We start from the raw sequence: 16,073 nt of genomic DNA, 5'->3' as shown, positions 1-16,073 counted from the left end.
CTCACCAATGTATTAGGTCAGTGATGTGTTGCAATTCAGATGATTAAAATGCGATGAAAAAAAAGAATCTGAAAAATGGTCTCTTCTTATCAGGCAGTCCCGGATTATCCCAGGTTACAGGTACCCAAGAAGTAGTTTTCAGTTTCAAAAATGTTGGTGACTCCTGCTGGAGACAAAGAACACACTCGCGTTCTCATCGACAGGTGTATTGACAATCAGAGCAGAATTTTGAGAAAGTTGTTTATTTCATTTTATTTGTTAACACATTTTAAGCGCCTTTTTTATGCCTGGGTGAAATTTGATTCAGCAGAAACTTGCTGAGTCATCATTTTTCTCCTCTTTTGCTGCATGCATGCAGTGGTGTTACATGTAAGAGGCTCATGGGCTTACTTGGGATATGGGTCAACAAAGGTGGAATCATTTTATGACTGTGAGCAATATTTCTTTGCAAATGAACTGGAACCGAGATTAGCATATTTCTTTATCCCTTTGAATTTCTGCGTGTCATGTGTAACTTTATCATTCGTTCCTACTATATGTTTTTAGAATGGGACAAAAACATAAAACAGGTTTGTAGAAATGTAGATGTTGAAACCCTCAGAAAATTCTCGTCCTTGTTCTATGTTGAAGACTGTGTTTCTGACTGCAGCCACCCGTAAACGTGTCACCATGGTGGATGTTGTGGCAACCGTCTTGTGTTCATTTGGCAGGCACCCGCCTCATCAGTAAAGGCGGAGTCTTTTCCAAAAACATCCGAAAGGACTGACGCAGTCAAAATCAGTGCTCAATCTCAGGGGGCTGCGACACGTGTATGGAGAGTCGTTGGTTAGCTTTAATTACCACCATTCCACTTAGCGCTCCAATTCATTTAGTCTGCCGGAGCCGCTGTTGCATCGGAGCAATTAAAGCACAGCTCAAGTGACTCCTACAAAATGCCTAGCTGCCCCTCAACGCAATAAGCAGGCGCGATGTTTTCAGAGATGCGCGTCACTTTATTTGCTGCTTGGTACTGTTTAGACCACAGGTGTCAAACTCAAGGCCCGGGGGCCCGATCTGGCCCGCCACATCAAATGGGGGTCAGCACGCATTTGCTACCATTTAAAGTGCCTCTGATGAACCTCAAATGCAATTCTGATGCTCTAGTAGGCTTTGGTCAAGTGGTTGCACAAAATATAATCATCTTGATACTGATACATTTTTAAGAAATTTATGGTCTATTTAATATGTTTACGTACATAAGAAGATGATCTTTAAAACATGCACCTGGATATGGATTGACACATTTCTTAGTTTTTATTTACAGTACATTCTGGAAAAAACTTCTAAAATGACAGTTACGCTCAGCCAATAAGTCAACATAACATGAGTGAAATGTTTTTCAACTTTCACATATGGTTCTCACATACTCCCTCTTCCATGTTCTAAAAGTATATAAAAAAAATAACCACTGCAAAATATCAAAACTATAAACAACATATTTAACAGGACTTTACCCCGACAATTATCAACAAAAACTACCAAAAAAAACAGTTTGCATGTGAAATGCAGTACACGGTTTTTATGTCATGAGAGTTGTTGAGGGTGTTAAATGGTAAGAAAAAAGACCTCGTTGGAGCTCCAACTGCACCAGAGCAAGGCTTTTAGATGAGACTAAGGCCTCCTGTCAATCCTCTTACAATGTTCCTCAGTGAAAATGGATTAGCGAGTAACACCTACGTTTTGGCCCAGGGTCACTTTGGCGGATTGGATTGGACGAGAAAGTGGCTGTCACCATCCTCATAATACAATGCACCAAATACATTTCTGTCAGTATTTTAATTTGTGTCTTTTTTGATGTTTTTCCAACTGGGACTTTGACTTTTGGATTTATTTATTTATTTATTTTTACTTTGGATGTTCTTTGAAACCTTTCTTCCAAGATGAGTGTACGGGAGCACGGTTCTTTGTTGTCATCCACATCCGCCCCTTGAACGCCGGGTTGTGAAAGCGGGTGGCTGCTTGGCGTAAGTAGCTCTCCAGGGTGCTGAAGTTGTCTCCAAACGGCTCCCCCACCTGTCACTTGGCAGCCTGGCGGTCCAAGCGCGATGACTCGGCTCCCCGGTCGCTCACTGAAAGCAGGTAAGGTTACGAGGATGGTGCGGTGACACCTGGACTGCAGAGCTGACCTGATGACTTTATAGGAAAGCAAGGCGAGTCATTTTACTTAGTCTTTGTCTGAAATGCCTTCCAAATGTCCACATTCTGAAAACGTGCGCCTCTTTTCCAGATGGCGATCCTGTAGTGAACCTAAAACATCACTACCTCAAATTCACAGCCAGGACAATGCAACATTTTCCGCCTCCATGGGAGCCCAATCATCCATTTGTGCCTACAGTTAAAAGCCGGCATTCTTCGTTGACGCCGTCTTTTTATAACTTTCTCGTATTTGTCATCCTTGGATTGTTGCCGTTCCCTTGCTGCGTTCGCAGTTTGGTCTTCAAAGTGGGCGTCCTGGGGCCTTGGAACTGCGACCCGGTCTTCTACAGGACACAGCCGGCCGCCGCTGCAAGGCTCGCTGTAACCAGGATAAACGAAGACCTCACTTTGAATTTGGACCTGAAGATGGATTTTGTCATCCTGCAGGAGCCTTGTGAGACTTCCAAAGCGCTGACTGAATTCATACACTATGAGAAGATGGCGGATGCATTTGTGGGGCCTACTAATCCGGGATACTGTACTGCAGCGGCACTGCTGACAAAGAACTGGGACAAGTCCATCTTCTCCCACGGCTGTGTCAATTTTGAGCTGGACCGAATCACGGGCTACCCGACCTTTTCCAGGACCGTGCCGTTTCCCTCTGAGGTGCTTTTCACAGTGCTGAAGCACTTCCGGTGGGCGAACATCGTGGTGGTCTCCTCCAACGAAGACATCTGGATTGACACGGCGGAGAGAGTGGCTGCTGCCATAAGGAAAAAGGGTCTGTCCGTCGCCTTGGTTACGTCTGTGGGCATCAACGAGATCCAAGTTGAGAGCACGCTGAGGAAGATCCAAGAAGCAGGGGAGATAAGAGGTGAGGGTACCTATATTCAAGCAATTTTACGGAATAACATGACCCTCTCAGATGTTTCTGTTAGGTCAGACCATGGGAAAAGCCTTTATTTACTGTGCAGGCAAGCTTTCCGGTAACATTTCACCCACCACTGTTAAGATCAAAGTATCTTAAAAACTGTAAAACAACCGGCGTACGGTTCAATGATGAAAGCAAAGCACAATATAAAGATGTTCCCCCTCGCCTTACTCGTCACAGGTTGTTGTTTTTTTTCCGTTCTTAAATGCCAAAAAAGTGTAACAAGTACAGTAGTTACCCACCTTTAACTCAACAAATGTAAACTTAGTTTTAACTCCAGTGGTAAATGATAGCTGAACATTTTTAGTCTGTTTAGGTGGAGGGAGCAGCTGTCCAAATACTTTTGTCGGTATTATATGATTTGACGTGCAATTTCACGTGTGTGTTCCAGTAATCGTCATGTGCATGCACTCTGTGCTGCTCGGAGGGGAGCAGCAGGCCACTTTCCTCGTCAAGGCACAAGAAATGGGTCTGACTTCGGGCAAGTACGTTTTCGTGCCCTACGACGCCCTGCACTACAGTTTGCCCTACGACACCCCCTTCTCTCCCCTGCAAAACAACAGCAGGCTGAGTGAGGCGTATGACGCCGTACTCACAATCACCATAGTCTCAGATCCCGTATCCTTCAACGAGGCGTACGCGGCAGCCAAAGAGAGCGGGGAAGTGAGGCTGAGTGCGGCCGCGGCGCAGGTAGGAATGAGTTAACAGGAAGCATTTGGGTCTCGAGCCATGTTCTGCAACCGTTATTGAGCCAAGGCACTCACTAAAAAAAAAAAAACGGCATTCAAGGTGGAGACCGGTGAAAGCGCGCTGACCAATTGTGATGCCTCTCACTATATGTCACTGCCATAGATAGACGAACAAAGATACAGCACATTATTTGGAGTAAATAAACATCTCTCATGGATAATGTACCTTGGCACACTGGTGGGGAAGTCACATGGTCGAGATGAGAATATTCCAGACCGGGCTTTCTCAAACAGTGTGTGGTTTGCATTGCAGGTTAATCCACTATTCGGCACAATCTATAACGGCATTTATCTACTTGCCAAGTCCATCCACAAAATCCGGAGGGTCGGCATGCATCTGTCAGGCTCCAACCTGGCCCACTTCACCAAGAACATATCCTTCAGTGGCTTCAACCAGAAGGTCCAGGTCAACAACGGCGGTGAAATCAAAACCGGCTACATCATCCTGGATACCAGCCACGCTGGCAGCCGGCTGTACCCGACCTACATCGTGGATCTAACATCCGGGCAGCTTCGGTTTGCTGGGAGGTCCATTCATTTTCCGGGAGGATCTCCTCCACCGTCTGATTCCAGCTGCTGGTTTGTCAAGAGTGCTCTCTGCGAACGAGGTGAGGACTTTTTGGTGTCGGGTTTTCATTGGAGATGGATCTTGGAATGCATGTTTTTTTAGTGGACCCACTAACAATTCATTTGGGATGGAGATCTCACTCTGAATACTGTATTCTGAACCCCTGATTCCATATCTGGATTGTTTTGAGTAGAATAATGCTGCCTAACGTGTGGGTTTAGATGGTTGTTTGTATTTTTTTCTCCTCGACACACTTCGCGATCGACTTGGGACCAGTCCGCGATCTACCGGTCGATCGCGATCGGCGTAATGGGCACCCCTGTTGTACACCATAGCAAATGACTCTAATCAACATATTGTTAAAGAATTGCCCCTGTTGAGATGGATATTGATCTATCGATCGAGCCTATGGAATTGATTGAGCTACTCTATCACGAACCTGTTGTTATGCAGGCATGGAGGTCACCCAGGTCATTGTGGTGTTTGCGGTCATCGCCGCTCTGGCTGTTACAGGCCTTGTCATCAGTGTATACATCAGGTACAGATTCAGGCTTTTGTTTGGGTGAATAGAATTTTATTGACATGTCGCAGTGATGTCCGTGTGTCACCGATTGACTTCCTCATCTTTTGTGGGTCTGACTTGACAGAAGGAGACTCCAGCAAATCCAGCTGGTCAAAGGCCCAAATCGAATCCTGCTGACCTTAGAGGATCTTACTTTCATCAACCCTCAGATTAGCAAGAGGGTGAGTGGTCATGTTGCATCCCACGCTCGGACTTTGGTTAGCAATTGCTCCATTAGCACATGAGGTACACTCCAGGATCACAAAATGGGAACACTGCTCGAAACATTCCAGAAAGTTTCCACGGGAGGTATTTTTAATGTTGCAAATATTCCATTGTATAACAACAACACTCCAACTATATGATCATGATTTTTTTTATTTTTTACTACGTACTTTCTTCTGTGTTGTATGACATTTTCCATTTGATTTCATGCACAGAAGATCACTTTGGAGGACATGAGTGAGTCCAAAAGCGGCCTTGAAGAGAAATCTGTGGACCGCTCACATTCGGTGAACAGCATGCACACAGCGACTCACGAGACCACCAACGTTGCTGTTTTTGAGGTAAACCACTCGGAGAAAGGCATAATTTTAAAAAGATCCTCATACATGAACTTTTACCCCCAAATTCAAAAAAAAAATCGCCTGATGCTCAGTGATAAATAACATTTCAATATTAACGGTACAGCATTTAACATGTGACCTCTCCTCCAGGGTGACTGGGTGTGGCTAAAGAAATTTGAGGACGGCCAATTTAAGGAGGTGAACCAGAGCAGCACAAAGATGTTGACCAAGGTCAGTGCTATTAAGTCCATTGCACATTTTTCATTATTAGAATTATTTTTTTTTTGTGTGTGTGTGTGTGGCGAGGCTGGAACGGAATAGAGGTCTTTCCATTCATTTCAATGATTTGAGATATGAGGCTTTTTAATTACGAATGTGATCACAAAATGGATGAAAGTCATATCTCAAGGCCCTACTGTATTGATTGACCTCACTAAATGGACCCGACTCGAAAAAAATATATATATTTTATGGTGGATTCTTCCTCTGTACACATTTCATGAAACTCAGGTTTGTAGTTTTTGCAGCAAAAACCAAAAAAAATAATTATGAGGAAATCACACCTGCTGTCTATTGCGCCTTTCAGATGAAGGACTTGAGAAACGAGAATGTGAATCCCTTCCTGGGCTTCTTTACGGAGAGCTCCATGTTTGCGGTGGTGATCGAGCACTGCTCCAGGGGGAGTCTGCAAGACCTGCTTAGGAACGAAGACGTCAAATTAGACTGGATGTTCAAGTCCTCGCTTGTGCTTGACCTCATCAAGGTAAACGGCAAGCCTCCCGGGTGCCTGCCTTGCACGTCAATGTTTCTGTAATGCATTAAAGAAGGCGCGTTGTGCTTCCAGGGAATGAAATACCTCCACCATAGGGATTTCCCACATGGCCGGCTAAAATCTCGGAACTGCGTGGTGGACGGGCGCTTTGTGCTCAAGATCACAGACTATGGCTTTAACGAGCTTCTTGAATCTCAAAAAGCTCCCGTAGAGAAACCTCCACCTGAAGGTAGCATGTCTTCCTCCAACAGTACAACACAAGCGTTTGTAGCGAGAAGCTACCTATTGCATACCTCATTTCCCTCTGCTCCATTCAGACCTTTTTTGGACAGCTCCAGAATTCCTGAGGGATCTGGCAAGCTCCCGTAAAGGCACTTACAAGGGTGACGTGTACAGTTTTTCCATTATTCTCCAAGAGGTGGTGGTTCGAGGACCACCGTACTGCATGCTGGGCCTACCACCCGAAGGTGTGTATAGAAAAAGACATTTTTGCAATATTATCCATCTGTTCTCGAGAGCATTTGGGCTCTGGGTGAGCAGGAGCCTCCTACAACTGACTTTGAGTGAGAGGCGGGGTACACCTTGGACTCACCGGGCACACCAACAACAAATCACTCTGATTAAACTAAAATGCTAACATGTTCTTGCAATGTGTTTTTAGCGTTGAGTTTTATTTTAATGTCTGTCTCCATGTGATGCTCCACCATTTTTTGCAAATATCTTTTGCTTACAAAACTGGAACATGGATGGCAGTTTTGTTTTCCCATTTACGGTGCACTGCATTTTGTGTTAGCATAAAGACAGAGGTCATTTTTATTCGGCAAAGTATGTCGTTGTTTTAAATACAAAATGCATAATTCGCTTTATTCTATCATTAATTTGACTGGATTGATTTGATCTACCGTGATTGGACTTATCACTCGCTAAAAAAATGAATTACTAATAATTTATTTTGTGGTCCACCATTTAATACCACTGTAGAGCCAGTGAACATATTCATTTATGACAAGTTGTTTTGGGTGATGAATCTGAACATGCAATCGCATTGCTCCTTTTGTATACCCGATACTTACATTTCTGTTCTCAGAGATTATTCGAAAGGTTAAGAAGCCTCCTCCGATGTGCCGGCCCACTGTCGTTCCCGACCAGGCTCCTTTGGAATGTATCCAATTGATGAAGCAGTGCTGGAGTGAACTTCCAGACCGACGACCCAACTTCGATGAAATTTTTGACAGGGTTAGTTTGGGATTGAAGAAGGAGCGTGATCGTTCTCTTTGGTTTAATGTTTTTTTCCACATCATTGTTTCTTTTTGTCTTGCAGTTCAAGATCATCAACAAGGGTAAGAAGACCAACATCATTGACTCCATGTTGCGAATGTTGGAGCAGTACAGTTCCAATCTGGAGGACCTCATTCGAGAGCGAACGGAAGAGCTGGAGATTGAGAAGCACAGGACGGAGAAACTGCTCTCCGAGATGCTGCCGCCGTCAGTTAACACAAACCCAAAAGCAAAAAATACGCTTTCTAAAAGTCGGCCTGATCATCCTCTGCATCCATCAGCTCGGTGGCCGAGGCGCTGAAAACCGGCGCCACGGTGGAGCCGGAGTACTTCGACCAGGTGACCATCTACTTCAGCGACATCGTGGGCTTCACCACCATCTCGTCGCTCAGTGACCCCATCGAGGTGGTCGACCTTCTCAATGACCTCTACACCCTGTTTGATGCTGTGCTCAGCAACCACGACGTCTACAAGGTGAGACAGGCATCCGCTCGCTGTACAAACACAGCAATTATGTGGCGAATTATTTCCTAGCATATTTAGTGCAACCATGGTTCCACCGTGCGTCACTGCGCTATCCAGGTGGAGACCATCGGTGACGCTTACATGGTGGCATCGGGCCTGCCCAAGAGAAACGGCAACAAGCACGCCGCCGAAGTCGCCAACATGTCTCTGAACATCCTCAGCTCAGTGGGAACCTTCCGGATGCGCCACATGCCCGACGTTCCTGTCAGGATACGGATCGGGATCCACTCAGGTAGTTCGACCGTGTCGATTGCGTGTGGATTGGGTCAACATGGAATGACCAAAATACTTTCCTAATACGCAAGATTTCCTGTCGTCCTGAGTATCGGTCAATTCGGTGGAAAGAGAAACTACAAGCGGCAGACGTTTGTCAAACTACAGCACCACATCTGAAAATATTTTGTTCGATACTGTGTGTGTGTAATTTTGATACTGTGCAGAAAATCCACCAAAGGTCTGAGAGGTAAAATTTAGCGTTAGCATACGATGCATATTTGTGCCTTCCCAGGGCCTTGCGTCGCCGGAGTGGTGGGCCTGACCATGCCCCGCTACTGCCTGTTTGGAGACACTGTCAACACCGCCTCAAGAATGGAATCCACCGGCCTGCGTGAGTTTCCAGTGCGCTATTTTTACTGTCATCTCTCCCTTATCATTCAACTCTCAGTCGTCTTCTCTCAGCTTACAGGATCCACGTAAACTTGAGCACGGTGAACATCCTGCGCTCTCTCGAGGAAGGTTACAAAATAGAAGTCAGGGGCAAGACAGAGCTGAAGGTAACCTTGATCAGAAATATGATCAGTTAAGATCAGGATTTGAAATCTTGAAGAGAAATGATAAGATGTTGTGATGATTTTTCCCACGCCATCGGGACAAATTGTGCTCTTTATTACCAGGGGAAAGGCATTGAAGAGACGTACTGGCTCGTAGGGAAGTCTGACTTTGCAAAGCCTTTGCCAAAACCACCAGAGATCAAACCAGGGTAAGACACCTTTCGCCATTATTTGCCTTTGTGCAGGGTTGCTCTGATGCATATGAGATCCATCTTAAACCCGCTTGTGCAAACTTGCCCAAACTGTGATCAGCGAAGACAATCACGGCCTGAGCCCCGAAGACATAGCAATGTACAAGAAAAAGAAGGCCGAGAAAAAGGCTTGACCTGCAGGTAGAGACCTCGCGTGCCAGCCGATGTTGTGCCCTGTGGAAAACGTTGGCATGCTGCTGATTTCCGAGTCTTGCTTTGTGTTCTTTTCCTCCTTAATCTCTTGATTTGTTCAACTTCTGCGCTGGTTTACTTGCTATTGTGGTGTTTGTGTGCTCATTGAATTTCAATGCCTACGGTAATGTCTGCTTGAGATTCATTCCAAGCTCTGTCTTTTGTCAAGGGTCAACTGGCAGGAGATGGTGACCGATGAGATCAAGACCCTTTTCCGCAAGGCCAACAGGCCAGTGGCAAAGCAAAGAAAGAGCGCAAAAGAAGGAAAGATGTGAAAGCAATGAAGCCATAGGGACAGATTCCTTCTGGGGAAAAGGAGAGGCAGGGTGGAGGACGTGAAAGCGGCACCCGGCCTCTCTCCCCGTGGCTTAACACGGACTCCTTTAAGAGGATTCTCCATCGACTGGCTAATCTGCCCGGAGCCGACGCAGCAGAACATGACGGTGCTAATGTAATGAGACTCCTCCCGTGACCTGCCTGCCTAACTGCTGCCGGTAGACCACGGACCGGTCTTCAGTCAAAGATGCATGCACTCATTTACTTGCTGCACTCACTGGCCACTGGCCACTGAGTGCTCGTTGAATCGAGGTCAAAGCGGGGGATACCCTGGAGGCCCATTTTAAAAATACTGTACAGGTACTTGTTTCCTCTGTGCTGCGTTTGATATGAATGCTCAGAATAGGGAACTTTATTTATATTCCACTCATATTGCACGTTGATTTGAATCACGGTTATAAACGCTTACTGTGTTTGTTCATTTTAATTTTGTGTAAGTGTGCATTGATAAAGGAAAGTAGGTCACGACTGAATGACGAGTAAAATGCGGCTTCTACAGTGACAACAGGCGAGAACCACTGGCCTAGCCACTCCGTTACATTTAATTTCTTACTCAAGGAAATAACCCCTGACAATGTTCATAATTATTCATTAAAAAAAAAATCAACTCTGTTTATTTTCTTTTAAGTTAACATAACAGTGCAATAACATCCTGTACATGAGCAGAAATGGTTATTTTCTTATTTTTCTATTTGCTATTGTTGGTGGACTGATGTTTACAAAAGTCAAAAACGTTAAACCCATCTCATGTTATTGAAGAGACAGGACGCTACAAATTAGTTTTTTTTTGTGGTACCAGCATACACCGAGCCTCGAAAATTAGTACCTAGCAAACCATGAGGACCCTGCACTCCAGTTTCAACCCAGCCTCTCCTTTGTGCGGGTTATCCCCCCCCGCCCCCTGACTTTTATTTTGTCTACCAATGGTTGAACAAGTCAAGCCTGACATTCTTGGGATAGTTGACTGCAGCAGATAAACCCCCGGGTCACATACGACCGTTAATCCCGAACGTGGGAAAACCGCTCAATGGAAAAATTGTGATGCCTTCTTTAGTGGAGCAAACCAAACAAACAAAAAGTACAAGTCACATGATTATCAATTTCGGAGTTTTATTGAAAAATGACAATTGTTCATAGTCACACCATTCCAACAGCATTTTCATGGACAGCAATAAACAGGTTGAGTGTTCTCGGCGTGGAAGCATAAGTTAAACCCCAAAATGTCACATGCAGACTTGGTTGTCATGTTCAGTGCATGCGGGAAGACAAATATGATTTTTTTTGAAAGAACTGCCAAACAAGATCTTTAAACATTAAAGACAATGCACGAAAGCACCAAAGGATCATTGCTTGAGCAAGCTGTGAGGGAGCGAGAGAAGTCACACTTAATATAAGCAAGAAAAATCTCAATGAGGCTCATATTTGGAGTATTATATTCAAATCAAGGGAGTGCGTTTTAAAAGGTTCCGATATTCAGTCCACGGTCTGCCTTAATGGAATGTGTTTCTGAGGTAACACTGTCTTTAAATGAAAAACAACACTGTTTTCTTGACCGTTCACAAAATAACACGACCCGCTGACATTAACATTATAGCTCATCGCGCATCTTGTCTCCGTTAGGTCGAAGCACACGGCCGATGTACAGGATGGACTTTGTCTTGTTGTCCTTCACCAGGAAAATGAAGGGGTGGTCCACGTAGAAAAGCTTTGGGTCCCTCAGCCTGTCGGTGCCAAAGATGGTGGTGTCAATCGGGTTGCCTTCCGTGTTCAGCTCCAGGGCGGACGCGTGGAAGAATTCAGAGAGGTACAGGTCCTTCTTTCCAGAGATGTTGGACAGGTCCGCCTTGGCCTTGTCCACCGCCTCGGTCAGGCCCAGCTCAGCCAGATATTTCTACAGAGAAAGAGCGAGAAATACACTCAATAGAGCATAAACCTAAAAGTTGTTCCTGTTGTCAAACAGGACATTTGTTTTTATGGTGCCAATCTAGCTGTCAACAGTCAAACAAGTGACAGATAAGCCATTGGCTTCAGAACACTTTCAAAAGCTATTTCCCCATTTTACCTGCAAGTTGTGGCTCACTTCCAACGAGACTTTTGGCAGCGAGATGGCCACGGCCCTATTCTCCATCTTGCCGAGCCAAGCTTCCACCTGCGTCTTGGTCAGCAATTTTTCCAGACGTGCCAGGGGCTCCAGATGGTAGGGCATGATGAGGATCATGGAGGTCTGCTTCTGACCCAGAGGCATATCCAGAACATAGAGACTGTTCTGTTTGTCTTCATAGAAGTCGTACAGACCTGAGGAAGAGCGATCGCATCTCTTGTCTTCAAAGTGCAACACCATTAACTCATTCACTCCCAAAGACGTTTTTAAACGTCTTTTCAGACTTGGTCCAGAATTGGCTGGTACTGAATGAGTTCAAAACAAACACCCCCCCCCCCCCCAAAAAAAAAACAATGGAGTCACCCTTACCTGTGCGGTGCATCATGGGAACTGCAATGGTGAATGAGCGAGTCACCAGGAAACCACGGTTGTCCACCATATTTGCATGGAACTTCTGATCCCAGTGAGCTGTAGGAGAAAACACAAGCCACTTTGAATTTAACCCTTCAAGAGTTTTCATCCTGAACTTGAGTGGCACTCTGTAGAGAGGAGACCTCCAACCAGGTTTTATTATTGTTATTAGTGGTAATATTATTATTAAAACATGATGTGATGAAAAAAAAAACATATTTGAGCAGCAGTTCTACTTGTAAAAGATTAAATGCGACATAAAAAAGTGACTGGAAATACAACTGAACTGCACTCAATAAATTGAAGTCTCAGCAACTTCATCATAGTTTGAAAATATTTTCATTGATTCTTCACATCCCGCGAAAGGGAGCCTGTGCACCGCGCTTTCGGAATCACTGCCCTCAAAAGGTTCACGTCTTTGTTGAGAGTCGCCCTCTGCAAACAACGACCTTGGCAGAGCGATTCAAAACAGCACGGTATACTCACGCTTGAAGAACATAGCATTGACGATCATGGCCCCGTCGGTGTTCACCACCTCCTTGGTGATCTCGGGCAGCTTGCCGCCGGTTGACTTGGCCGCCCACTCGTTGATGGAGTTCACGGCGCTCCTCTTGTCGCGGAAGTTTATTTTGGAATGGTCGTAGTTGTAGTGCTTCTTGCTGGTTTTCACAAAGTCTTCGGCGAAGGCCACCGAGCTGGGCCCGTATAGGCGGTTGTTGATCATCCATGTGGTGTTGCGCGTTTTGGCGTCACTCACCTGTGGATGAGCCACATCAGAAATGTTGTCGTAGGATGCAGACTTTCAGCATCGTGTCAGGTAAAATTTGTGTGAGTTTGTCCACAATCTGCAATTCCTTTTCAGTAGGACTTCCGACAAAACTCTGAAGGATCACGTATCTGTGGATCCACTTGAGATGTGACTCATGTGGGAGTGGGGTGTGGTCTCCAAGTGCCCGCTTTACGGTACAAGTGTGCTTTCGCCAAGTCGATTCTCAAACGTTTGACGTGAATGAGAGGAGGTGCCATGACTGAAGACGGCTGTGACCACTCCCACAGTGGCGCAGACCTCCCCCCACTGCGAAATTACCAACATTGGGCCTAGACATCAGGTATTGCTAGTCCTACCTCGGAGAGAAGCTCAGAGAGGCCGGCGTGCAGATGCTCATCCTTGAGTTTGTCTGCGCGAAGCAGAGTTTTGGCCTGCGAGGCGGTGCTTGATTTCCCACCGAGGGCAACCATTCCTAGCGAGGAGGCCAGCACCACAGGCGAGATCAGGATGTTCTCGGTGTCTTTCGTCTTTGCCATGTTCTGGTAGAGGCTGCGCAGAAAAAGGAAAGAGGGATTGTTACTAGGCGCCGATGAGTTGATTGGAATTGACTCCTGGCATCCACTGACCTAAATGCCAGGTTGGCGCTGTTGTCGGCCAACGCGGAAGCGTGGCTGCTCAGCTTTTTGTTTTCGGCGGCGGCCGCGAGAGCCAGCAGGCAAAGAGCTACGAGGTTGCTCACCCACATCCTGTTTGTTTGCGGCAGGAGCTGTAATAGCCTGCAAACAAACAGCAAGTTTAATGTCAGTTTCATGTGCACGTGACTCAAATCCTACGTCTTTTGTTGCATGTTCCGAGTGTCGGTAAAGATCAGCAGGATTAAATAGGGGGGGGGGGGGGGGTGCAGCAAGAGTGCTGGCGTCAGTCGAGGTCAGGAGGAGGCCTTCCATCGAGCAGGCGTATTGCTCGCCACGTCAGCAGCAGGATCTGGAACTGCCGCCCACCCACACCAAGATGTAATCTGATCCCCGGCTCTCAGTTTTTACGTATGATGTTACAAATTTGTTTGCAGAGCGTGTCTATATTTTGTTTTCCTTCAAACTTTCGGTCTAATCACTCCCACCTGTCTATTTAATTTCATGACGGACATTTTTTTTAAAACTTTCTTTTCTCCATTGTGAATGTGACGCAGGATGTCTCCGTACTGGAAGATTTGGAATACTGCTGAAATCAGATGACATGACTTCCACATAACATTTTTATACACTGTATATACCTTGAGATCTTTTGTTGTCTGTGATTTTCATTCTGAAAGACAAGAGGTGTATGCCGTAAACCCCATTACGGTGGCAGTAAAACATGACTAGGTTAATGCTTGACTGCCTTTCGACTTGAAAATGTACTTTTTCCTCACGGAAACAAAAAAAAAAAAAAAAACTGATTTTCAGATGTGCCACATTGATGTCACAGATTTCCAAAGGGCAACAAAGAACCTGATAGGTTGATGGATTCAAAAAAGCTTTCAACAGTCAAAAGTCAGATTTCGGGTCAAGATTGGAGCATCGTAAACACTTTCTTTCCAACACATTTGGTTGTCTTGAATAGTTGCATTTTCATTGGAGTAGATTGTTGAAATAACTCAACAACTGCAAGAACGATAGCACGCCAGGAAAGTGAGATGCGGTGACTTTCAAACAAAGCATGTTAGCATTCCATCCTGCAAACAAAAAAATGTTTTCTTCCTGCCCTTACCTGGCAAAGATGTGCAGTATTTCTCCTTTCAGATGTGTCCTGTGGATAGTTAAGATCAGGCGAACACTCCCTCTCTATATACCCGCAGAGAAAGAACTTTCTAGAAGTGGGAATGGGATATTCAAATGGGTTTTGTTGGAAGGCGGGAGGCGGTCCATACCCCCCCCCCCCTTCTGGAATGCGGAGCAACTGATCTGGGTTCAGTTCTGAAACTTTTGTAGAGGAAAAGTCCGCCTTGGAGAAATCTGACTCTGGGTCAGTTGGGATGACAGTGACACAGACCACTTTTAAACCTTTTCTACGTCTTCATGCAGTTTGCTGACTCAATATCTTATTTTGTTTCATCATGTTCAGAATGGACAATTTATTATTTTATGATAAACTCAGTCACTATTACACATGCCAATATTTTGTAAATTGAATGTCTGTTTTGCCGTTTTCTTCTAAAATTGTTTAAACCTCCCCACCCTGCCATAGATGTTTGTCCAAGTACATAGGAAAAAAAGCAAAAATTGCACCTCTTCCTTCAACCAAATGACTGAACGTCTCACTAAATGTTTTCCTTGTAGCTGTGCTCCAAAGATTTAAAAGCCCTTCCCCCACCACTGCCACGTCAATCCAACTCAACTGGATGCAGGGCAGAAAGATGAGGGAGACTGAGATGACATAAATTGCAGTGATTCAGGGCTCAGATGATCAACTCATTTCTGCACAAACAGCAAGTAATCCATGGAATGCCTCATCTAGCACAGGCCTGGGGGCACAAACTCAAAGGCCTGGGGGCACACACACACACACACACACACACACACACACACACCGCATTGGTTTCTACCCGCTTTCGCGTTGCACTTTGTGCTAACAGTCACTAGGTGGAGCTCAAAGCATCCGAATAAATGACACGTGGCACCTGTAACATTGCATTGTTTGGCAGTTACAATATTATTATACTGAACCATCCTATACAGTTGCTTAATGTTGATTTATTTCCTGCACTGACATTCTTAACCCCAACCTTGGTGGAATTAAGCACTCCCACTTGCAGAGGAGCCGCCCCCCCCCACCCATCATCCGGCCCTTCCTGCCAGTTAGATGGTGGCATTTTGAGGTCCAGTATATGATTGATATGCAATCCGTGGAGATGGATTTCTTTTGTAGTCGATACTGTACATCACGAAGTGAGTCAGACATGTTTCATTCTGAGTATTAAACTCTCGATTTGCAGAACACGGAGATCACGTGAGATCTTTTTTGGTCAACTATACAGTACATCAGGCATGTCCAGCTCCTGTCCTACTTGATTTCCATCTCTCTGGGCTGCAACACACCTGATTCAGATGATCAGCTCATCAGCCAGCTGTGAAGAAG

The 16,073-nt window shown here is 45.3% G+C and overlaps 2 protein-coding genes across 6 annotated transcripts; one reads left to right on the top strand and one right to left on the bottom strand.

Annotated features, from left to right (window-relative positions):
• Positions 1-1,734: 1,734 nt before the first annotated feature.
• gucy2f (guanylate cyclase 2F, retinal) lies at positions 1,735-10,864 on the top strand. 2 transcript variants are annotated; one of them, XM_086125210.1, is made up of 20 exons: positions 1,735-2,189; positions 2,267-3,049; positions 3,498-3,591; positions 3,670-3,796; positions 4,109-4,463; positions 4,877-4,961; positions 5,071-5,167; positions 5,426-5,551; positions 5,702-5,782; positions 6,138-6,314; positions 6,396-6,552; positions 6,641-6,790; positions 7,411-7,559; positions 7,645-7,808; positions 7,883-8,075; positions 8,184-8,358; positions 8,635-8,733; positions 8,805-8,899; positions 9,020-9,105; positions 9,509-10,864. In XM_086125210.1, the coding sequence occupies exons 2-20, from the start codon at positions 2,323-2,325 to the stop codon at positions 9,612-9,614; spliced, it is 3,243 nt and encodes a 1,080-aa protein (XP_085981336.1). In that variant the 5' UTR covers positions 1,735-2,189; positions 2,267-2,322; the 3' UTR covers positions 9,615-10,864. The 2 variants fall into 2 exon arrangements, with proteins under 2 accessions (XP_085981336.1, XP_085981335.1); XM_086125209.1 differs by having other exon boundaries at positions 3,498-3,796.
• On the bottom strand, positions 10,769-14,785 carry serpinh1b (serpin peptidase inhibitor, clade H (heat shock protein 47), member 1b). Of its 4 annotated transcripts, XM_086125214.1 has the most exons (8): positions 14,706-14,785; positions 14,230-14,261; positions 13,583-13,732; positions 13,313-13,505; positions 12,674-12,944; positions 12,146-12,244; positions 11,738-11,970; positions 10,769-11,566 (listed from the first exon to the last, which is right to left on the bottom strand). In XM_086125214.1, exons 3-8 carry the CDS (start codon positions 13,699-13,701, stop codon positions 11,264-11,266), a joined length of 1,218 nt encoding a protein of 405 aa, XP_085981340.1. In that variant the 5' UTR covers positions 13,702-13,732; positions 14,230-14,261; positions 14,706-14,785; the 3' UTR covers positions 10,769-11,263. The 4 variants fall into 4 exon arrangements, with proteins under 4 accessions (XP_085981340.1, XP_085981339.1, XP_085981338.1 ...); XM_086125213.1 differs by lacking the exon at positions 14,230-14,261 and having other exon boundaries at positions 14,706-14,771; XM_086125212.1 differs by having other exon boundaries at positions 13,583-14,261; positions 14,706-14,769.
• Positions 14,786-16,073: the final 1,288 nt, after the last annotated feature.

The sequence above is a fragment of the Hippocampus guttulatus genome, chromosome 12 (assembly GCF_054856545.1).
Source record: "Hippocampus guttulatus isolate MCC_2025c chromosome 12, RoL_Hgut_1.0, whole genome shotgun sequence".
Classification (NCBI taxonomy): Eukaryota; Metazoa; Chordata; class Actinopteri; order Syngnathiformes; family Syngnathidae; genus Hippocampus; species Hippocampus guttulatus.
This window is presented reverse-complemented; position numbering and strand designations above follow the sequence as displayed.

What these genes read in the sequence shown, in the direction of transcription:
- gucy2f (XM_086125209.1), top strand. Translation starts at nt 2,323, where the DNA reads ATGCAACATTTTCCGCCTCCATGGGAGCCCAATCATCCATTTGTGCCT. An exon ending in AGAAGCAGGGGAGATAAGAG is followed by an intron (nt 3,050 to 3,497) that starts GTGAGGGTACCT and finishes TGTGTGTTCCAG; the next exon opens with TAATCGTCATGTGCATGCAC. An exon ending in CCAACGTTGCTGTTTTTGAG is followed by an intron (nt 5,552 to 5,701) that starts GTAAACCACTCG and finishes CCTCTCCTCCAG; the next exon opens with GGTGACTGGGTGTGGCTAAA.
- serpinh1b (XM_086125212.1), bottom strand. Translation starts at nt 13,767, where the DNA reads ATGAAACTGACATTAAACTTGCTGTTTGTTTGCAGGCTATTACAGCTC. An exon ending in AGCGCCAACCTGGCATTTAG is followed by an intron (nt 13,506 to 13,582) that starts GTCAGTGGATGC and finishes TTTTCTGCGCAG; the next exon opens with CCTCTACCAGAACATGGCAA. An exon ending in TCCCATGATGCACCGCACAG is followed by an intron (nt 11,971 to 12,145) that starts GTAAGGGTGACT and finishes GCTCTTCCTCAG; the next exon opens with GTCTGTACGACTTCTATGAA.